This window comes from Corylus avellana, chromosome ca2, assembly GCF_901000735.1.
Source record: "Corylus avellana chromosome ca2, CavTom2PMs-1.0".
Classification (NCBI taxonomy): domain Eukaryota; kingdom Viridiplantae; phylum Streptophyta; class Magnoliopsida; order Fagales; family Betulaceae; genus Corylus; species Corylus avellana.
This window is the reverse complement of record NC_081542.1, coordinates 48,298,376-48,320,924: the sequence shown is the minus strand read 5'-3', so window position 1 is coordinate 48,320,924 and position 22,549 is coordinate 48,298,376. Positions and strand designations below refer to the sequence as shown.

Here is a 22,549-nt window from a genome sequence, read left to right as displayed (position 1 = left end):
TTTATTTTACTGAGATTTAAATGATTTTGTAGACCATTGAATTTAAAATGAAAGGGCCACAATTTCTTAACATGGGAATCTCCAATTTTGAATAATTGGAAGGGATCTCAATCCAGTATTTTTCCCTTAGAAATAAAAAATTAGGTGTAATATGATGAGTATGGTTTCAAAGATACCCTTTCCACAGAAAGATACTTTGATTGTAATCTACACATCTATGTAGATTACTTTATAACTTTTTCATGATAAAAAAATGTTGCCTAAGACAATTTATTTGGACATCTTTGTGTCACAATCATACTTTATAGAGAGATTGGTGAGAAGTGACTTTCATTCCTTCTCATATATGAGCAGCAGACTTTTTGTCACAAAACAAAAATGCTTGGAAACCATTGCAGATATGAACCAAATTCCAGATCTTTGTATTTAAAACAAGGGTAAAAAAAACAGAAAAAAGAAAAAAACAATTGCCTGCACAAAAGCATTATTGCCCAATGCAAGTTGCACCTTTTGTGTGTTGTACTCTAAAATCATGATATCCTGAAACACCCCCAATGGGAGATGAAAAGAATCATGAAAGAAAAATAGAGTGTGACCCCTTTGAAGAAAATTTCCTCCTAATCAGAAACTTTGCACTAATCCAAGTAAAACATCTTCTAGCATTGGCTTCTGCAGGATGAAATATATGTACAAGATAGGTGGTCGAACTTCCAGCTTGCAGGTTTGACCATCCAAGTAAAACTGACTCCAGAGAGAGCCCTCTATAGAACTGTATCTATTGGATAGCTTCCGAGCACACGAAGAAATCTTGAGAATTCCTGCTTAAAAAAGCAAAAAAGAAAGAAAAAGAAAGAAATCCTTTAATTCTCTAACACAGAAACAATGCTGGGATTTTCTCTAACATCATGAAATATAGACTGACCTGCAAATGTCCTAAAGCGTATTGGGCACGAGGCTCAGCCATAGAAGCTTCAAAGTCGATAAAGAACAAGTAGTCAAAATACCTGCCACCAAAAAACATTCACCTCTACAGCATGGAGGGATTTCAGGACACAACTACTATTTTGAAATCCTATGGCCATTGTCTCTCTACATCATAAGTCAACCATAGAACTTTCAAATGAACATATCACATTCTGAATCACTGATTTCAAATTTTTAAAATACATCAAGTTAATATAATGAATCCTATCATTTCTTCTCTTTTCTCTCTCTATGAATTCTTTTGGTGGACAAGTAATGTTGCATATTTAATTATACCTGGTCTAATTGTCGTAATTTCATTTTTTAAAAAAAAAAAAAAAACTATCCATAACATTTACAACCAGTCAATACGCATACAAAATCTAGAATAGCTGAATATCAAATCCACTGTTCCAAATTGCAATTCAAAAGATAGTATCACTCACTTGGCACTCCCTTCATTATAATCATCAACAACCCTTAACGGTCTTTGTTTCTGTGGGCGACTCTCGATCTGAAATTTTTCCAAAAGGAAAAGATAACAGTCAAAGCCTAATGATACATTGATAGAAGTAACATAACTCAATGTTACTTGAGGTTACCTTCGACAGACTAATGCCCCTCAGAGCAAACACTGATAAAGCTTTGAACAGTACACCGGGACCTTCTTCTAGAGTAAAAACAATGCTTGTCTAGGATCAAAATTAACAAAATATTTCGTCAGTACATTGACAGAAAAGATATATATCAATGCATATTAAGAATTTATACCTTATAGGGCCTATCATTTCCTGGAATTATAGGTTCTCTGGCAAGTATCAAGAAACGTGTAATATTATCGTCATCATCCTGGCCAGGACAAGGTGAGAACAATTTAGTTAAGTTGCATTTGCCATTGTTCATAACAGTTAAACATTCTTCATAACAATAAAATGGAAGAGACAGGTCAGATAAGCAGTTGCTTGGATCACATGCCAAGGCATGTTTTCCAATATTGAAGTTAGCATTGCAAAGATAACCCACATCTTCATGGAGAGGTTTGAGCAGAGGAAAAATGTTTCAGGAGGGGAACTTGTGATTCTACAAGTACCCGAGAGTTTGCTTGGCTCTCGATCGAGGGTTGCTCAAGCAAGATGCTACGAGAGGCAAACCAAAAGTTCTATTGAGCGAATTTGCAATTAAAGTTTTGGTCGAGCAAGTTTGCGATTATTTCGATAAAGGCTAGTTTGTAATTTTTTTATGCAGCATGGCATAGTGACTTGGAACACCAGTTTCTGTCCAGCTTTTTAGTCTCCTCTTTGCAGCCTGTTTTGACCCAGTAAACGTTGGAATTAGCAAACCTTCATGAAACATGACTTTCTAGGCCTTTGAATCAGTGTTCCAGTGCCACCAAGCTTGCCTCCATCCAATGTCAGAAACTTGTGATATGGCCTTTTTATTAAAGCAAGTCTGATTGAAAACTACCCTGCATCATTTTCTTTTCAGGACTACATCCCTAACTTATATTTAAACACAATAAGGACAGTCTAGATGCCTAATTGATGTTATTGTTCAATTTTCTCAATAAAGAATACTCCAAGGAGAGTTTTCTTTTTAGTTTTCCTACAATTCTTAAGAGTTTCTAGGATTTATAGAAGAGTTGTGAGTTTTGGTTTACAGATTCTACTTCTCATTACGCCACACGGCATCAGTATGTGAAGGGGTGAGCGATTCTGCAGCTTCACTGTTAGTCAGCACTTCTAACAAAGGGGAAGATATTGGATAAACTATATTTTGGTCCCTGAAATATTGTGTAGATTTCAATTTTAACTCTAAATTTCAAAGTTCCAAATCGAAGGAGCAGATATAAAGTGACACAAAACAATACTCAGCAATTTGTTTGGTTCAACTCTTGGAAGTTCTGAATATGGACTCTTTGCAGGACAGTTAGTAGTATTCAACACCTTACCACCCAACACATGGAAAAAAAAATTGAGGTTAATAATAATTTTCTCTGGGGTAGCTTTACTTTACATGTGCTAGGGGCAAATCTTGAAAGAATGCAATTCAAAATTTTAAGCATACCTGTCAATATGTACATGTGAATCCTCCAAGCAAGAAAGAAGTATAAACAGATATGATAGAAGGGTCAAAAATACTAAGTGAAGTCTTCATAGATACCTATCAGACTAAGTTTCAGGCACCCCAACCATAAAGGTCGAAAGGACATGAGAAACGTTAATTCTCAATAAAGTGGAAAACAATGCAGATTTTTCATAAGTCTATGGCATAGATATCAACTACGGGAAAACTATGCCAAATCATAAGTTTTTTTATCATGTCTATGGTATCGATATTAACATGATATATGCCAGAATGATATGAAACTGAAAGGGAAGCCTTACCTGAATCTTTTCGGCAAGGATGTCAAGCCCATAAATTTCTGCAGCTCTAGCACTTGCAATGGCTCCAGTATCTCTCGTGCCAGTTGATGCCACCATCTGTCCAAAATGTTCTAATCATTTGTATGTGTACATCATTTCATGCGATTCATAGTAAAATAATGTGGAAAACACCAAACTTGCATGGATGACCTGAGCAGCACCAGCAGTATCTTCAGCATTAATTCTGACAACACCTAAATTACTTAGCATCATGTCACATTGAGCAAGAGCCTGCAAGTGAAAATGTTATTAAGACAGCATCTAATAGAACTTTGGGGGCCCACATCTTCCATCTCAAATGAAAGATTTTTTTTGTATAATAGTGTCAAATTTATTCCATATTGTGTGCCTGTAAACCCAAACACAACATAGCTAAAGTTTTGAATTAAAACCTTTTGTGTTTTCAGTGTGGGCTGTGTTTGTTAAATTTTTTGTTTTCTGTTCCCAAAACAAATACATTAACAAACAACTCAAAACACAAAACAAAACACTTTTCACAAATCTGTAGTCTTTCCTTCTTGTAAAAATATTTTGATAAAACAAGTGTTTAACTTTTATAGAGGTCAAAGTTAACTTATTATTTAAAATATATATATATATATATATATATATATATATATATATATATATTAGGATGGTCGTGTGGCTACCCTAAGTGGAGGACCACCATTTTTCTCTTTTTAATTATTAAATTTTTTTACATGTAAGGCTTTACATCTGTTTGAGTTTTTCAAAATAAGTAGATGAATTCTATAGAAAACATTTTCTCAAATGTAAACCCCACCAGAAACACTTCTAAAAACAATTTTCACCTATATGTCACGTTAGAACACTTTTTCAAATCAAAAACAAAAAATACTCCCCAAAACACATCAACATGCCCAAGATGACTTACCATAGGATGGCTCAAAACACTTTTTAACTCCTCTTTTCTTACACCAGGTAACCCTAAAAGGCAATGGATAACTTGCATCTGCACCTCCCCGACTATGTGCAGCCTATGTCGAAGGAGCAAGTCGTAATTACGGTGGATGCTCCCACCAACAGAATTCTCAATGGGAAGAACGGCTTTATCCACTAACCACAGTTCAACAGCCTGTGAAATGAATCCAGCTCTATCAAGGTAACAATAATAGGTAAACAAATTCAATACTGATAAACATAAAAAAATAAATCTAACACCAATTAAGTGCATAAGTAACAGTTTTTTGAACCTTGAATGCTTCTTCAAACTGGTCACATGGAACAGTCTCAGACTTGGGGTATGCTTTCAGTGCGGCAGCCTCGCTATATGCTCCTGGTAACCCCTATATTGGACGACACAACCAATATGAGAATAACAAGAATGCCATGGGCACTTAGGAGAAGAATGATGAAGGGCTATACCTGATAGGCAACCCGCACTTTTGAACCATCACTTGGAGAAGAAGAGAGACCATTTGCAGACAACGGTTCTGTGATTTCATATATTCAAGCCATGAGATTGCAATGAAAGACAGAAAGAAAAGAATTTTGGAAAAAAATGATCCTATCATGAGGCACACTAGGTGTAGATGTAGTCATAGAAAAACAACAGATTTTACCAAGATCTTATTAAGATCAAATAATTGGATCAATATTAACAATATATGTATAAACTTAAACTTATGAACAAAATCTTAATAAACATTCTAAACAACTGAAACTTTAGACCATTAAAGGACCATCCCATTACCTAAAACCATTTTAGTTTAGTTGATATCCAATAATCAAGGAAGTCTCATATATCGTCTAATTTGAAAACATGCAAAATATGACCTTACTCAAACATCTAGAAGTTGTGGCATGCATGAAAAGAGTCACCTTCTAATTGGACTGATTGCTATGGCATTCACAAATTTCAAAATATGCTTCTCCATAATAAATGACTAAATACTTAACAAAAATTATCATTGACCAAATATAATTACAACCCTGAATACAGCAATTTGAGAACGCGATATCACCCGACCTAATTCCATAACAACAGAAGCTTAGAACCCATAAGCATTATAGTGCAACACATCACATCACATCAGTCTACATTGCCCAATTACTTATCATGATCTACTGGATATCAATTTCAGGCAAAATCTGTTCTTCTTCCAGCTAGAAAGAATAAAAAACGAACTTTAATACATAAATCCCAACAAAGCCTAATTGGCAAACAAAGAACCATTCAGTATTCTCCTCCTAATGAAAATTAAACATATAGCAGTAAAAAGAGAAGAACTTTCAATCCGAAAAGGATGTGAGATTGAGTTAACTCACTAGGAAGAAGGTTCAAATCCTTGTGAAACCCCCTCGACTCATTGCCCTGAGTCGGCTCAATGGCCCCAGAAGACTCAACCCCGGACACATGCGGCTTCTCATCTTCCACAGGGGTGATAGCTCGCTGAGCCAAAACAGCCAAACTACAACATTCCCATTTGCGAAACTTTTCCAAATCGTACCTCAAACTGAAAGCGGACCCAGAATTCCTAGACCCCAAATCCGAGGCCCCGAGATCAGAACAAGAAGTTCTGGCACAAACCCAGATGGCTGCACCCTTGAGAGCCATTTACAACGAAACCAATCTTGGAAACCAGAACACAAAGGCTTGTAGAAATGCAAAATGTTGTGGTTGGTGAGGAGGAGGTTGTTGGTGAGTTTTGGTGAAACCAGTACTGCATTGTCAAGGAGGTGGACGAGAATGGTAGTGGGGCTTCTTTGGACCCCACAAAAATGTCGTTAGTCAGTCTGTACTTTGCGCCGTGCTCAAGTGAATCGGAACTTTTGGGTGTAGACCTTTCAGGCACAGAGAGAAAGACCAACTTAGACAACAAAAAAAAAGAAATTGAAAAGACAGAGACTTTTAGAGAAAGAAAGAGGGAGAGGGCAGGGGGAGGTAGGTGAGCACAATGTTAGGCGAAGGCCACGCGTTTTCTCGGATTGCAAGAGAATGAGATCCGACTGTGAGCCGGTCTTGGAGGCCCATGCTCCTGTAGGCCGAAGCATTCGTTCATTGAATTTGAGTCTGCCAAAGCCAACACATCCTTCCTCTGTAGTTGTTCAGCAAAGGGATGCCCATCAAACTGTTGTTGGCAATACTTTGCGGATCCGGATCTCCAGCTTTCACCTAACCAAACCAAAAAAACACTACTACACTTTCCGTCCTTACCATTTTTGGTGACAAAGTGCTTTCCAATTCTAGCCGCAAGAAGAAAAAGGACCAGAGTAAAAAGAGAAAGAGCTTTTTCAACTCTGGGTTTACAATAAAAGAAGTCTAGTTATTGAAATTATTTTACATGATGAGAGTTATAATTGGAAAATATCTTACGAAATTTCATGTTTTATAATATTATTTTATTATTGTTTAGTTTCTAAAATCTTTAAGGAAAATAAATTTGAGTAATGGTTTTGAAAAATGTTTGTTGGTTTTAATTAAAAAAAGAAACATGTTTTATTTATTTATTTATAGAATTTATATTTAAAAAATGTTTTAAAAAGTATTTTATATTTGAAATTATTTGTTAATAGGTTGTCATTGTCGTTTTATCCAGTAAATAGGAACAAGGAGTGTATTCTTGATGCATGTGAATCCGGTGCCTCACTCAATGATTAGGTTTGGAGGCAGGCCACAATAGCAACAGAGGAAACATTATGATGTACGACAATGCTACATCCACTCATCTCAGACTGGTGGGAGCATTTAAGGTTTAAGAGGGAGACTAATAATTTCCAAATCTAATATTCCAGGATGGATATTAAAGTTGAGTGAATAGTGTTTTTTTTTTTAAAAAAAAAAAAAAATTTTAGGCAATACGAAGAAAAGGAAAAGGGATTGAGGAGAGAATCGTATGGAAGTGATCGGGGAGGAGGCGGGAATGCTTTCAAATACTTTGTTGGAATTGTTACATTTGCCTGTTTGGCGTGCGTGCTAAAATTGACCGAATTGGAAAACAATACCAATTTTCTATAATAGCCAATGTGATGGTTGGGGAATCTCCTTCCAAAATGACGGGATCCCTACCAATAGAGGCTATCAAGTTTATTATTAAAAGGGTTGTGTGTTCTTTTGTAACGACCTAGAATCGGGGAGGAGGCGACAATGCTTTCAAATATTTTGTTGGAATTGGTACATTTGTCTATCTGGCGTGCGCGCTAAAATTGGCACATTTCGACACCTTACAAGCTGTCGAATTGGGAAATAACACAAGTTTTCTATAATAGCTAATGATAGGGGTGAAATTTAAAACCGTCTAACCGCAACCACTAACCGCTAACCGTTATAACCGCTAACCGTAACCGCTTAGGCGGTTGCGGTTGGTGGATTTTGAAAATCCGCTAACCGCTACCCGCTAACCGCCTTTTTTTTAAATATAATATATATTTATATTATATATACATATATTTCATATAATAAATAACAATAAGTTGTGAGTTTATGAATTTTTTTTGGTTGATTGAAATGGGGCTCAAGCTTCAAGTTCAACCATGTTGGGTTTTTTGGTTGCTTGTGAGTTTATGAACTTGTTTGTGTTTTATTTTATTCCTGTGTGAGTTTATGAACTTGCTTGTGAGTTTATGAACTCCCTTGAGTTTATGTATAAGACTACAAGTGAAGTAATGATTTTGTTGTAATTTTATTTGTATATTATATGATGTGTAGATTTGTAGAAGGTGACCAACAAGATTTTGGTATATAGCAATTTTTAATGCTAAAATGCCCATGGAAAGGTGGGAAAAATGTTTAAAATGAGCAAAAAAGTGAGCAAAAAAGTGGCTCAAAACCGGCCCAAAATCAGCCCAAAGTCGGTCTTTAAAAAAAGCCCAAAAATGCCCAAAAAAGCGGTTAGAAAAAAGCGGTTAACCGTTAACCGGGCGGTTAACCGCTACCCGGTTAGCGGAGGCGGTTAGTAAAAATTACCCTAGGCGGTTGCGGTTAGCGGTTTTAGCCACTAACCGCTAACCGCAATCGCTATTTCACCCCTAGCTAATGAAATGGTCGGGGAATCTTCCAAAATGACGGGATCCCTACCAATAGAGGCTATCAAATTTATTGCTAAAAGGGTTGCATGTGCTTCTGTAACGACCTATAAAAAATGTTAGTTACATATGTACTGTAACGCCCCGATATTTGAACTAGCAAATATCGAAGTCGTGACGCTGCAACTTTAGAAAATACAATCTTACAGCGGAGTATGTATATTTTTTTCTTTTTCTATGACCTAGGAATAACTTACACAACACAGTTGAGCTGACTGAAATACCTCGAGGTGATATATTATTAAATAAAATAGAAACATGGTTTTCATTACAACATATGTACACACTAGGTGTACCAAATATATGCCACAGACGGCACCTAAATTAACATAGTAATATCTATTAAGTTTACACACATCACCATACATAATAAAAGCGATTAACATAAATGAGACTTGCTCCATAGAGTAAGCATAAATCCTGCAGCAGATGGTCTATCAACCATCAAAACCAGTAAAAGGACCATCGTCCTCACTTTCTATCCCTGCATCAAGATCTATGTAAAGATGACGTTATCATATTTACATAGGCAAACAAGTGAGTAATCTATTTTCCTAGATATAAAGACTAAAAAGACTAGTTTGAACAAATAAGATTAAAGACTAAAATATATAATAATGAATGAGTTGTGAATGCAGCGTAATGACAGATTAGTTTGTGTTTTATGATAATCTTTCTTCAGACCTCTTCTCATGAGCTCTCAGCCCGCTTACGTCCGTTATGTCCCTCACACTTTAGAGGTTTACCTGTTTGGTGCTGGCAACTACACCGCCCCAGCTTAGTTATATATTAGGCCTGTTGGACGGTTATATACCCCCATCCACTGAGATACCGACAGTTCCTCGCGGCAATCCACCCAGCTTGTTCTTAAGGTGGCTATCTTATCAGCCCATTTTATTAGACACATTATGCAGCAGTTGTATTGCAAAATTATATCAATAAGACAAAATAAGAATTCCTATAACAATAAAACAAAGCTAGTACTCAGTAAGTATATCCATACTTACTCTCCTTAGTGTAGTATTCTGCTCCACTTCTGCATATAATACATACATACAAACAATACTTAGTTCATTCTCCAATAATATCATTGTTTAAAGACCCTCATCTTTTTATATTTATTTATTATCCGTCACTTCATCTTTACTTACTCATTTTATTATATTAATATAAAATAGTCATATATAACTAGTTAAATGACTGAATGTAAATGTTAAATGCATATTTCGGGGATGACCTCAAATAGTCTTTACCGCCAGAAATATGTACAGAAATTTAAATGACATAAAAGAAATGACTGAATGTAAATGTTAAATGCATATTTCGGGGATGACCTCAAATAGTCTTTACCGCCAGAAATATGAACAGAAATTTAAATGACATAAAAGAAATGACTGAATGTAAATACTGTAAAGTAAATAATATATAGATAATATTATAAGTCCTTAATTGATTTTGTCCACTAACTCTTTATTATTAATTCACTTGTTCCATTACTTTATTTTACATTATACGCTTTATTGGGTCTTTAAACAATTAAATGAGGACAAGTAATAAAAGCAATAAATCATGATATTTATACATGAAACACTTACCCAATAATCCTTTAGAAGTAAAACTCCACCAAATCTTCTCTAGGTAGCTAGTTTTAGAAAAACGCTTGAACACTACAAGAAAGATCTAGGCTATATGGTATTTGAGTAGAACTAAGAAATAAAATGAAAGGAGGAGCAAACAATTTTACTTGTTCTAAGATTGTAAAAACTCAAGTGAAAGTGAATTTAGCTATAGGCTCTATTTATAAGAGAATGGATGGTTAGGATTTATTTTTACACATTTGATCTAAGGGTTGAGATGTATTTAATCAAAAGAATGAACCTAGTCCATATTTCATGCTCTATACCAATTGATATTTTCGTCCAAAATGAGGGCAGTGTATTCCGATCCATTTTTCAATGTCCAAACGTACTCCGATTGACATGAAATTTTGAGAGTAGATAGAGGACTCGAGACAAACATTTTATATTTTTGGTTCGACTTCATCCGAGTTCGTTTGAGTCTATTTTTGGCCTATACAAAGTTTCCTATTCAACTTGGGCTTTAATCTATTTGCATTGGCCACTTGCCTTATTAAATAATTATAATCATGATATTTACTATAATCATCATTACTAGAAGACTTTAAGCTTTCAACAAAGGTGGCTAGCCTTGGTATCTTTCTTTAGCAGTTTTAATCCCATTTAGACAGTATGAAAATTAAGACACTGCTTTTTAGGCCAAAAACTACAAAGCTTCAAATTAATTTATGACTTCACTAAACACCAATACAAATAATTTATTTACTAGATTGTGTTTAATTATGCTCATAAACATATTAGTGAAGCTAAATTTTAGAATTGAATGGATATACAAAAGATGTCAAAAATCAATGTAATATACTTGTAACACTAAATAGTTATTCAATATCATTAATCCATATATCATTGATCTAATTTATTCATTTATTCTTTTAATCTATTTAATATTGTTTATATAAGAGTTTTAAAATCTAGGTCGTTACATGTAGTATAACTCTAAAATAACTAGCTGAGACTTTAGTAGGAGAAAGTTTCTTAGTAGGGCACGTTTGGTAACGCCTTTTAGCTTGTAACTAAAAAAAAAAAATAAGGCCTTTGTTAATGGTTTTTCACTTTCTTATTTATAATTGCTGCATGTCTTTTTCACCCATTTGGTGTAAGAGTGAGTGGTTGGCGGAGGAGTAGGAGTAGACAGAATATGTTGTCAATTTCACATAAGGGCAGCAGACGTTGCCAATAGTATTAAAAAAAAACACACACACACACCTTCAAATTTTCAAACTAAAAACACCCATAAATAATTCCTTTATGGCCACTAATCACAGCATCAGCTACAATTAGGTTTGACTGCTACATCATATATAGTTAAGCTTTAGTGATTAGGATTGCCATGTGATAAATAATGAAGCAATCAAATGAAAAATATTTAATTTGAAATCAGTGATTAGAAAATAAAATACTTGTAGAATTCCTTAAAAAAAGTCTTAATCCAATGAAGAATAAGATATGGAGGATGTCTTTTGGACATGCTCTTCTTTGAAAGTGAATGCTGTCATTTTGTGTGGGGTTTGTATATTTAGGAAGTTTGGTGGAGAATTTTAGTAGCCCCTACTCCCCAAGTTTACCTAACTAATTGGGTGAACAAACACAAAAATATTGCTTAATTAATTTACAAACTGGAAAAAGCACACAAGATAATAATAATTAACCTTAGCCTTAAATTTATTTACCCATTAAAAAAAAAAAGAACCTTAGCCTTAATTAGCTTCTCTGTAATAGTCAAACTTACGTGCTAAAGGCCAACTCTTGAAGATTTGATTTGGTGAGGTCAAATTAAGCAGCTCATTCAACAATTAATTTAAAATGTCTCTTCTTTAAGACTTGACTAATTAATTAATTAATTATTTTTTCTGTGGGTATGTGAGAGACTAATTATCGTTTAAAACATATAAAGGTAACGTATACTTTTTTGTTTTTGTTTTGAAATATCTATATAAATATAAACCCATTAACAACAATTATATATTTTATAAAATTTAAATATATAAAGTATTATTTGAGGATAACTTCTATAAGCACCTACTCCTTCGTGCCCACCAATAGGAATTGACCACATAGGATTATTGCACCAAATCAAATAAGCACGAAAACACTAGATTATATAGGTTTTTTCAAAAAAAAAAAAAAATTTTTTTTTTTTTTTAAAATTGTGTAGGAGGGCTGGGGATGGCCGTGTCGCCACCCCAGATGGGCTGGTGGTGGTCGTGCGGCCACCTCCAACAGATTTGGGGTGGCCGGCGAGCCACCCCCATGGGTTGGGGTGGCCCGAACAGCCACCATAGGCAGATCTAGCCACCCCAGATCTGGCCACCCTAGATGGTCGCTAGATTTGTCTGGGGTGGTTGAGCAGGCCACCCCAGATCTGTTGGAGGTGGCCGCGCGGCCACCCCAGCTCATGGTGGTGGTTTGCCGGCCATCCCAATTGGGCTGGGGTTGGCGGTGCGGCCACCCTCAGTCTCCTTGCACAATCTTAAACATAAAAAAAAAATAATAATAATAAAAAAAGTAAAATAAAAAAATAACTGAAAAAAACCTATATAATCTAGTGTTTTGATGCTTATTTAATTTGGTGCAATAATTTTATGTAGCCAATTCTTATCGATGGACACAAAAGAACTAGTTTACACCAGCTCCTTATATATATATATATACTCATCAACACCTTAACTTAAAAGAACAATCCAAACCATAAATCTTGTTGTGGAAAGAAGCTGTGTATGGCATATAACGATTTTAAAGGAGATTTGGTGCTCAAGCGCAGATTTGTTGCTATTATGCACCTTTATGATATAAACAAATTTGTTCCACTACAAATAGGATGCTCTCATGTTTTTCATAGTCAAAATTAGATTTTGATCCTCTCATGTTTTTATTGATCCTCTCATGACCTCCTCTCATTTTATTTTTCTTAAAGCCTTTTACATATTTTTTAATAGATTTAATATATATATAAAAAAAAAAAAAAACCTTTTATAATTAGGGGTCCTTAGACAGAATCCTAATTTGCCTTACTATTGAGGCGAGCGGTGAATATTGCAAAGCAAGCTTTGCGTAAAAAGATCAATGTGTAATGCATAACCCACAAACCATCAAAGTAGCATCGGCCCGTGGCCAACGGGAGAGCTTCCAACGGTTAAGTCAGTATTTTTGTCTTAAGAAGAGAAAAATAGTTTAGAGAATTATTCTGAGAGAGAAGAACATACCATAATTAGTTTTCAAGAGAAATGTCTTATATTTTAGGCTTTCTTAAGGCTTTTTTGTGCTTATGTAATAGTGAGTCTTCAATTTAACTGGATCTTAGGCGTTAGGCCTTTTTTGGTTTTGGAGAGTAAACCCCACTAACTTTAGCTGGCCTGGGTTTGGTTTCTCTACTGTTGTGTTGAGTAGAGAAGAATCCCTCGATGAGATAGCCCATTTACCTCATCCATAGGTTTATTATCTTGAAGAATGTTTGAGATTTCCTTTGTTTTCTCGGCCAATCAAATACTCCTACCCGACCCGGCCCATCACTGCAAAAATGGTTTTACTCAAAAAAACAAAAAAAAAAAAATCATCACAATTAATTAGATCTTAATATTACACCAATAATGGAGGAAGATTCCAACAAATGACTTCAATCCCAGTTTACATCCTTGCGATCTGCTCAAAGAATAATTAAATAAGGACATAAATTTCTTTCAAACCGGTCTGAAAAAAATATTCTTTAGCCCTTTTTTTTTTTTTGAAAAAAATTTCAGTCTCATTGAAAAAGAATCACAAGCATAACGCTCTTACATCATAGAGGAAAAAGCTCTGAAAAATTATAGTCGAAACTACGAGATTACAAATTATAGATACTTACAGAAAAATCAAACATTCAAGACCTATCTATGACATCAATATCTGCTAACCTATTACCACTTTTCCGTTGTAACACCAGATTTGTTCCAAACAAACTTAATTCAATGCATAAGTAGTTCATCTTCTTCGCTCTGAAAACAGATCACATCCACAACCCAAAGGTCTGGACAATCTTTATTCAAACAAAAATATAGACAACAAAAAACAGAAAAAATAAGTCCCAACAAAAAAATAACCATAAAAGCACATATTTGCTCTCGAGAAGACTAGATCTACTCCTCATCGGCCCAAAACGGTCGAAAACCTACATCATTTTTCTCGTAAATCACTCACGATAGCAGATCTAAAGAAAAAGCTATTATTCAAAACAAATAAAACAAGGCCAACAAAAAATGGGTTGAAAATATTTCTTCCGTCTAGAGAAAATTTATATCTATTAAATAAACAAATCAGATAATAACAATCACATATCTCCCTACCAAATTACTTTATATATATACACACACACATATATATATATATATATATATATATATATAAAGTTTGACAGAAACAAACTCATAGCCGAGAAAAGGTTGGTCCAATTGGAAAGTGGGTGACAGGAATTGGAGGGGGCTTTCTCTTAGATTTGGCTTCATTCACAAGCACTTGAGCTTTGCTGCTGCTTCGTTTGGTGTGTGCCGAATGGTCTCCTTCACATGCAACCCTGGTGCTAGAATCAGATAAGCAGCTAAACAAGCTTGAGAAGAAGAAAGCCATGGAAATGTAGCAGCAACGTACAACTGGTGATTTACTTTACTTAGTTCTTGAACAATGAAGATACTCTTCCTTAGCTTCCCCTTATATATAGGCAGTAGACACCCAACATTTAGAAGAATCCCTCAAAAATTTGATATTGCAGTTCCTGAAGTGTATAGGAGAGCTGAAACTCAGGTGATATTCGTTGAGTCTGCCCTGCTCATACCGACAGGTGGTGTGTAGAGGTGCCTTCCGGGTAAAGAAATTGAGGTTGCCGTGTTTGACTGCATATTCGTGAATGCATGATTGGCTCGGCTTAGGGAGCGGTGTGGATCATTCCTGTAACACTTTTCTTATTCAATTGTAAAAAAAAAAGTTACCTTTGACGGTTAATAATTGAAATAAAAATACTGTTTTGCTTTCAGTTTGATTTGATAGATTTTTCAAGTGAAATTTAAATTTTATTTAGTAGATTTTTTTTATTATTTTGTCATGATGATTTGTGGTTGTCATTTTGCTCCGTGCTTCATGGATTTAATAAACAATTAACTGACTTAACTAATTTTTCAAGTGAATTTTAAATTTTATTTAGTAGATTTTCTTATTATTTTGTCATGATGATTTGTGGTTGTCATATTGCTCCGTGTTTCATGGATTTAATCTTTTCTTTTCTTTTTCGTTTATAAAGTATATGCTTTATTGATTCTGTAGTTACAAGGAAGTTAATAAATCTTAACATAAAAACTTGAAACTAACACTTAACCGACTTAAACGACCACTTACTAACTGATTAACCGAAAAAGTCAAAACTATTTTTTGTTGGTATGAAGCTAATTAATTAATCAACGTAACCACCTTTCACAGTTCGGTAAACAAAAATATTTCGACCGAATCGATACCTACCTCTACCGTGGTGGCCGTTAGAATTTGCTATCGGCAAAAGGCCACGAAAATTATAATAATATTTCTTTTATTTTAGGGGAATCACATTCAATTTTGTTTTTTTTTTTTAAAAAAAAAAAAACACTTATGGAAATTTTATCAAACGAAAATTCATTTGTGGACCCTATATACTATTCTGTTTTCAAAGAGGAAAATATTTCTCAAGTTTTGCGCCAACTCCCAAGTTTTAACCCGACCATTTTGTTCAACGCAAGTAAAACGTTTTCCGTTCATATTGTTTTTGGAAAACACAATCATTGTGTCGTTTTAGGCTGGGGTATTTTCGCTGCTCATGTTGCTTATTATAACGACATTATTGTCTGTCGTTTGAGCTCTAAAGTAGCCCTAATTGCTCTTTCTTTTTCTTGGATATATGAACCTGAACCCAAAAAAAAAAAATAAAAAATAAATAAATAAATAGGGAAAAATTCAATTTACTCCTGAAGTTTTAGAAGTTTTTTAATTTTAACCATAAAATTCAAAAATTGGCAATCTATCCTTCTGAAGTTTCAAAAATTGGCAATTTAAACCCTCCGTTTAATTTTTCCGTCTAAATGGACGGAAATCTATGAAATTACATCATTACCCTCAAGCTTTTTTAAAAAAATTTACGTCCAATTTAACGGAAAAATTAAACGGAATGTTTAAATTGCCAATTTTTGAACTTTTGGGTTAAAATTAAAAAACTCCTGAAACTTCAGGAGGGTAAACTGAATTTTCTCAAAAAAAAATTTTAAATGACACATAACTTGCACATGATTATTGACGGTCAATTTTATCTCTTTGATTGACGGAATGAAACCTCTTATTATAAAATTATAGTTTGATAAGGTCAATTCTCAATAGTTTATAGAAAAAAGTACTAAGACAAAGTAATTTATACACTGCCCCTAAAAAAAAGAGAAGAAAGAAAGAGTGATTCAGCTCATCAATTGCGGACTTCAAAAACTGGGTACAATGAAGAACATCAGATGAGAATCCTGACTTTAGGGGCAAAGCAGGTGGGCACTGCAGAACAGGGCTTCAGAAAATCCCGCGTGGATTTGGTCAGGGAAGACGCAGACATGGTTCCCTGTTATCAGTTGCATGATAGCATGGTCAGCCCACCCTACCCCAACACACACACAGGGTAGACGGTGACCACTCGGTTACTGTATCATCCTCAATCACACACCCCAAGGCCACTCGACCAATTGCTATGCCCCCACCAATCATTCCCTGTTTTTTTTCCACCCAACTCTCTCGCATGGGAGCCAGCCATTATTTTTATACAGCTGAGCTGATCATGCATTGTTTCAGTCCTCATTGCTGGGCCATTCATTCATATGTGAACCTTGAAGAAAAATCCCCAGTCCGTAATTAAAAGTGAATTTTGAAATTATAATTTTAATAAAACGCTTAAAACTATTTTTAAAAATCACATTTTCAATCGCACGTTTTAAAATCACTATTTTTTAAGAGCAATGTTACACAGCAGCGCTATTTCCGGAATTCATTCGAAAATAGTGTTGTTTCATTCATGGCACATTTGTAATTATGAAAAAACATTACCCATTTTTTAATATATATATATATATATATTTCTCTGGTTCTTCTCTCATCTTTTCACTTTTCAAAATTAGTATTGGATATGCGAGGCCCATGTGTAGGATCCACCTGACCTTACGAATTCAATGATAATTTTAAAAAGTGGAAGGATGAGAGAAGAATCGGGAGAGAAAATGAAGCATTTTCCTTTTTTTAAATGCTACTTTTGAAATTACAAACTCAAATGAATCCATATATGGTAGATTGAGATTGGATAGATATTGTACCTTGTGCAATAGGTTTAATTTAGGTAGGTTTAAATGAATGGCCCAAATTCTACCGCATCATTTAAAATTTAAAGCTCTCTCTTGCTAGCTGTAGTTGCTACATTATTTTCCTACCACAACCAATCCCAATTATCCCTAGGGTGGCAGAACAACCCCAATAGTATAGTTAAAGGAGGAGTGGTACAGCCACTTCAACCGCTCACCCATTCTTTCTCTTTCTTATGTGATGTCCTATGAGTTGAGGTAAAAACTAAAAAAAGACATTTTGGATGGCTAAAAAATTAATTTTAGACAATAGATTTCATAAAAACATTAAATTTAGGTAGTGTTAAAAAAATATATGCTGAGAAAACTGCTATTGCTAGCATCAGCAAACATGGATCCCAAATGACGCAATATTATTCGGTTAGCATGCCATCTTGGTTTTTATGAAACCAAAGTCTTGTTTTTTTAAGCTGAGAGTTTGAAAGAAAAGGAAAATATAGACTACAAATTAACAAGGGACATGAAGAAGACAAAAGAAGCGAAGCTAAAGTACCTGAGGCTCCTGACATGGAAAGAAAGAAAGAAGGAAAGAAAGAAATATCCCACAGACCTCTGCTTAGAATTACCAAAAGTCGCGCCGATTGCGTGTACATTTCTCAATAAAGAGCCTCCTGAAAATGACAATACTACCCCCTCCCTCTTCTCGTTCCATAACATTCTCCCCCTTCAATTCTCAGTCAAACAAACCAAACCAAACCTCACTCCCCCACTGAGCACAGCACAGCACACGCTTTTTGGTTTTGGTTTTGATTTTGGTTTTGCTCACAATGGCGAGGTCTTCCACCGCTACAACGACGTCGTTTCCGGCGATAAAGCCTGAGGACTACACGCACAGCCCCGTCCACTACGCCGTCGCAGTAGGGGATCACACCACACTGTCCCGACTCGTTTCGACCCTGCCCAAACTCGCTGATCCGGATCGGATCCACACCGAGTCTGACTCGCTCGCTCAGGAGCGACTCAGCGACCAGATCTCCTCCGTCCTTGACCGCCGCGACGTCCCCTTCCGGGAGACCCCGTTGCACCTCGCCGTGCGCCTCAACGACGCCGTCTCAGCCCGCGCTCTTGCCCTCGCCGGCGCCGACGTCTCCCTACAGAATTCTGCTGGGTGGAACCCACTCCAAGAGGCCCTCGTTCGCCGGACCTCCGACATTGCGCTCATCCTCCTCCGCCAGCACCACCGCTCCGCCTGGAGCAAGTGGCGCCGGAGACTGCCGCGTGTCATCGCCGTGCTCCGGCGGATGCGAGACTTCTACATGGAGATCTCCTTCCACTTCGAGAGCTCCGTCATTCCTTTCGTCGGGAAAATCGCTCCCTCTGACACGTACAAGATCTGGAAGCGTGACGGCAACCTCAGAGCCGACACGTCCCTGGCAGGCTTCGACGGCCTGAAAATCCAGCGAGCTGATCAGAGCTTTCTCTTCCTCGGAGACGGCGACCAGAGCCACGACATCCCCCCCGGCGCTCTCTTAGTCCTCAACCGCGACGACCGCAAGATCTTCGACGCCTTCGAGAACGCCGGAGCTCCCATGAGCGATTCCGACATCGCTGGATTTTGCTCTCAGACCAGCGTCTACCGGCCCGGCATGGACGTCACCAAAGCGGAACTCGTCGGAAGAACCAACTGGAGGCGCCAGGAGAAGACCGAGAGCGTCGGTGAGTGGAAGGCCAAGGTCTACGAGATTCACAACGTCGTCTTCAGCTTCCGCTCACGCAAAGTAGCCGGCGGAGACGCTGACGTGGCAGGAAGCGAGCAGGTCCTCCCTTTAGAGCTCGACGAAGACGATGACGGCTTTTTGGTGTGCGAGAATCCGAATTTCGGGTTATCTTCGGACCGGCGGAGGCACAGTAGCTTCGTTAGAGAGGAGAGAGAGTGGGTGGCACTGCCGAGGAAGAGCGTGGACGTGCCTCCGTCAGCGTCGGCGGCGCCGAGGCGCGCGGCGGTATCTGCGACGCAGACTAAGGAAAAAGAATACATACGGAGCTTACGGCCGTCGGTTTGGTTAACTGAACACTTTCCATTGAAGACGGAGGAGCTCTTGCCGTTACTTGACATTTTGGCGAACAAAGTGAAGGCGGTGAAGAGGATGAGAGAATTGCTCACCACCAAGTTTCCGCCGGGAACATTTCCTGTAAAGGTAAGGGTATTCTGGGGAAATGGAAATATCTGGGCCTACCCTGGGGTTTTCTCCTTGTGGGCCCTTTTTTCTCTATGTTTTCTTTTGTTTTCGGTTCTTTTGATGGCCAGCAAGCAACGGTCTCACTTGTGGAGAAGCCTTTGTGGGGACGTGGAACTTTTAGATTCAAGTTTGATTTTGATCCGACGGTGATGGAGTGCGGGACCCCAAGTATCATCCGAGGTTCTGTTACCTTCAACCCGGGTGGGACCGAGGGGCCAAGTTAAATAACCAAAACAAAAGAAAACAGTTTGACCATGATTTCGCCATGTCATCCGATAATGACGTGGCGGGATCATTGATAGGTTGTAAAGAACTGGGTGGGACCAGTGTCTAATTCCCACGCTGGGACCCTCCAAGTAGCGGTTAAAGCACTTTTTGAGTCTAAGATGCTAGCGCTTGATTATGTTTGGCTTTTCTTTGACCAAGGTGATTGATTGATTAATCCGACGGTGGGTGTTTGTTTGTTTGTGTTTTGTTTTGTGGGACAGGTGGCGATTCCGGTCGTTCCTACAGTTAGGGTGGTAATCACGTTCACAAAGTTCGTTGAGCTCCAACCAACCGAACAGTTCTACACTCCGTTCTCAAGCCCCAGACACTTACTTCACGGGGGACGAGGAGGTGAGGAAGAGCACAAATCAGAGGCCCGCCATTCATCGTTACCATCATCTTCATCGTCCTCGTCGTCGTCTACATTGTCGTCGATGTGGTTGAGGCGGAGCAATAGCCAGTCGGTGTCGGCGAGCAAGCAACAACAACAGCAACAACGAGGTTCTGCTCCGGGGGAACAAGAGTCGGACCCATTCGCTATTCCGAGTGGGTATACGTGGACTAGCGTCGATGACAAGTCGCGTAAAATGAAGAAATCGAAGTCTACGAGGAAGTCCAAGTAGTAAAATTGTGTCCCAAAAAAGAGAGAAATTGTTGGAGGGGGAGGTGGGGTTGGTTGTTTGTTGAGTTGCGTGTGTTTGTAGATATACCATTTGATTTTTAACCGCTAGGCGTTAACGTTATGCTCTGTTTATAGAAAGATTCGGCAACACTTTTTGAACCAAGAAGGTGCACCACCGGTGGTTTTGCCAAAATTGTTGCTCCCAATTTTGTTCGCTTTTTAGCCTTTTTTTTTTTAAATTTTAATTTAATATATATATTTTTTCTTTTGGGATAATTAGGTTATGTGTTGTTTAAGCTATTATAGTTATTATAACTTTCCTACAAATTGACGCCACAGGAGGACCTCCAAGGTAGTAGTTGAGTAGGTAGCAGGGGATAAGGTTTAATTTCTTCTCCTCTTTTCTTCTTAGTGGTCACGGGTTCGAACTCGCTTGCGGTAAGAGTTCGCGAACCATATGCTATTAAGAAGGGGTTTTACTAACTTGCACTTTGGTAGGGCTGTGGTGACAAACTCGTCTTCCCAAACAGTAGTTATATATGGCTCAAACTGAACATTCCACCGTAAGACTCCGATGGTCACGCCCAATGGGAGAAATTACACTGGTTGCCTATTCTCGACTTTTTAATTAGAAAAAAAAAAAAGAAAAAGGAAAATTGATGCCACAGGTTATATTCACCTACTGGGTTGTATTAAAAATCGAGTAACCCAAAAAAAAAAAAAAAAGTTGATTTGGCCTCCCCTTTTGTTTTGGTCGTCATTGCCTAATTATTGTGTTTGTGTTGTTTCTGTAAAAGTTGTTCTTTTATTATTTTTTTTTTTGGGGATATGGAAAATGACAGGTATTCTTTAATTTATTAAACTGAGATTTGTCTTTAGAGCATGCGATTCTCACATGCGAAAAATTACGTGTTTTAAGGATAGATATCAATTTAATAGACTAAATTGTAAGAATTTCTTCTAAATTTTGAGGAAAACTTTATTCTTGTTTGAATAATCGAAACTACTTTTCGGGGGTAAAGGGATATCGGCGAACATATTTAAAGTAGCATTTGTAGAATTTGCTGTTTGTTTGCTTTATCTTTTTCCTGTGTTGATTTTTGTTGTTGAAGGATCAAATCTCTCTGCCCTTTCATCATTTGAAGGAGAATGTTGGTTTTGAATAGAAAGAGGGGTTATATTTCCACTTTCTTGTGTTTAAATTTTGTAGTCAAGGACTGAATAGAATTCCGTACAATAGATCTCACAAACAATATCTATAGCATGGCATTACTAGCAAAAATAAATAAATAAATATATATATATATATATATATATAGGCTTAGGAGGGGAAGATCAAATTTGGTCAAGGTGTAATTTATACTCTTAAGAATATAGGAATAAAACAAAGTTGTGGGTCATGCTAACTTTATATATATATATATATAGGCCTAAAAATTAGATTAAACCCCTATTAAATTTAGGTAGGTCCCTTGTTTATGTCTTGGCTCTCCTGAAAAATCCTAATTCCGTCCCTGTAAATAATGAAATATGAGGTGCACAAATATTCTTGAAAAAAAAATTCAAGGCTTCCCTTAATAGAGAAGTAAAAAAAAAAAATTGGTAATTAACCAAGGTGAAAAGGGTGGTGGGATGAGGCAACTCAAGTTCAATTATTTAGGGTTGATGAGGATGAGGATGAGAAACATGTTGGGTCACTTTAATACATAGAAGATGGTATATGATTAGGATGAGAATTAAAGATTTAATAAACAAGGAAAGATATGGAACAAAGCTTGCTTCACTAGATGGAAACTAGGAGCTCTTGAGTTGGCATGTCCTTTTTTATAGTGCACAATTGCCCCACCCACATGTGACCCTTTCTTTTTCTATGCTTAATATTGCTCTTTCAACGCTTCCCATTTCCCATTTACTTCAATTTTCTCAATCTCAAGGTATTCTCTCTCTCTCTCTCTCTCTCTCTCTCTCTCTCAAGCATCTCATTTGATTTTCTCTTTGAAAGGTTTAATCATTTGTGTTTTCTGGGATTAAG

General features: G+C 36.8%; 2 protein-coding genes and 1 long non-coding RNA gene across 9 annotated transcripts; 1 reads left to right on the top strand and 2 right to left on the bottom strand.

Moving 5' to 3' along the window:
* Positions 1-401: 401 nt before the first annotated feature.
* Positions 402-6,551, bottom strand: LOC132171065 (arogenate dehydratase/prephenate dehydratase 1, chloroplastic). Of its 7 annotated transcripts, XM_059582277.1 has the most exons (12): positions 6,304-6,551; positions 5,676-6,191; positions 4,773-4,840; positions 4,601-4,693; positions 4,282-4,482; positions 3,537-3,617; positions 3,348-3,443; positions 1,735-1,812; positions 1,566-1,655; positions 1,410-1,477; positions 923-1,004; positions 402-821 (listed from the first exon to the last, which is right to left on the bottom strand). In XM_059582277.1, the coding sequence occupies exons 2-12, from the start codon at positions 5,962-5,964 to the stop codon at positions 762-764; spliced, it is 1,206 nt and encodes a 401-aa protein (XP_059438260.1). In that variant the 5' UTR covers positions 5,965-6,191; positions 6,304-6,551; the 3' UTR covers positions 402-761. The 7 variants fall into 7 exon arrangements, with proteins under 7 accessions (XP_059438260.1, XP_059438263.1, XP_059438262.1 ...); XM_059582280.1 differs by having other exon boundaries at positions 923-1,027; positions 5,676-6,551; XM_059582279.1 differs by having other exon boundaries at positions 402-818; positions 923-1,027; positions 5,676-6,551.
* A 2,087-nt stretch (positions 6,552-8,638) lies between these two features.
* Positions 8,639-10,366, bottom strand: LOC132172781 (uncharacterized). Its single transcript, XR_009439185.1, has 2 exons — positions 10,028-10,366; positions 8,639-8,928 (listed from the first exon to the last, which is right to left on the bottom strand). It is a non-coding gene; the product is annotated as an uncharacterized LOC132172781 (long non-coding RNA).
* Positions 10,367-17,917: 7,551 nt separating this feature from the next.
* Positions 17,918-20,765, top strand: LOC132172424 (uncharacterized). Its single transcript, XM_059583923.1, has 2 exons — positions 17,918-19,586; positions 20,117-20,765. Exons 1-2 carry the CDS (start codon positions 18,216-18,218, stop codon positions 20,516-20,518), a joined length of 1,773 nt encoding a protein of 590 aa, XP_059439906.1. The 5' UTR covers positions 17,918-18,215; the 3' UTR covers positions 20,519-20,765.
* Positions 20,766-22,549: the final 1,784 nt, after the last annotated feature.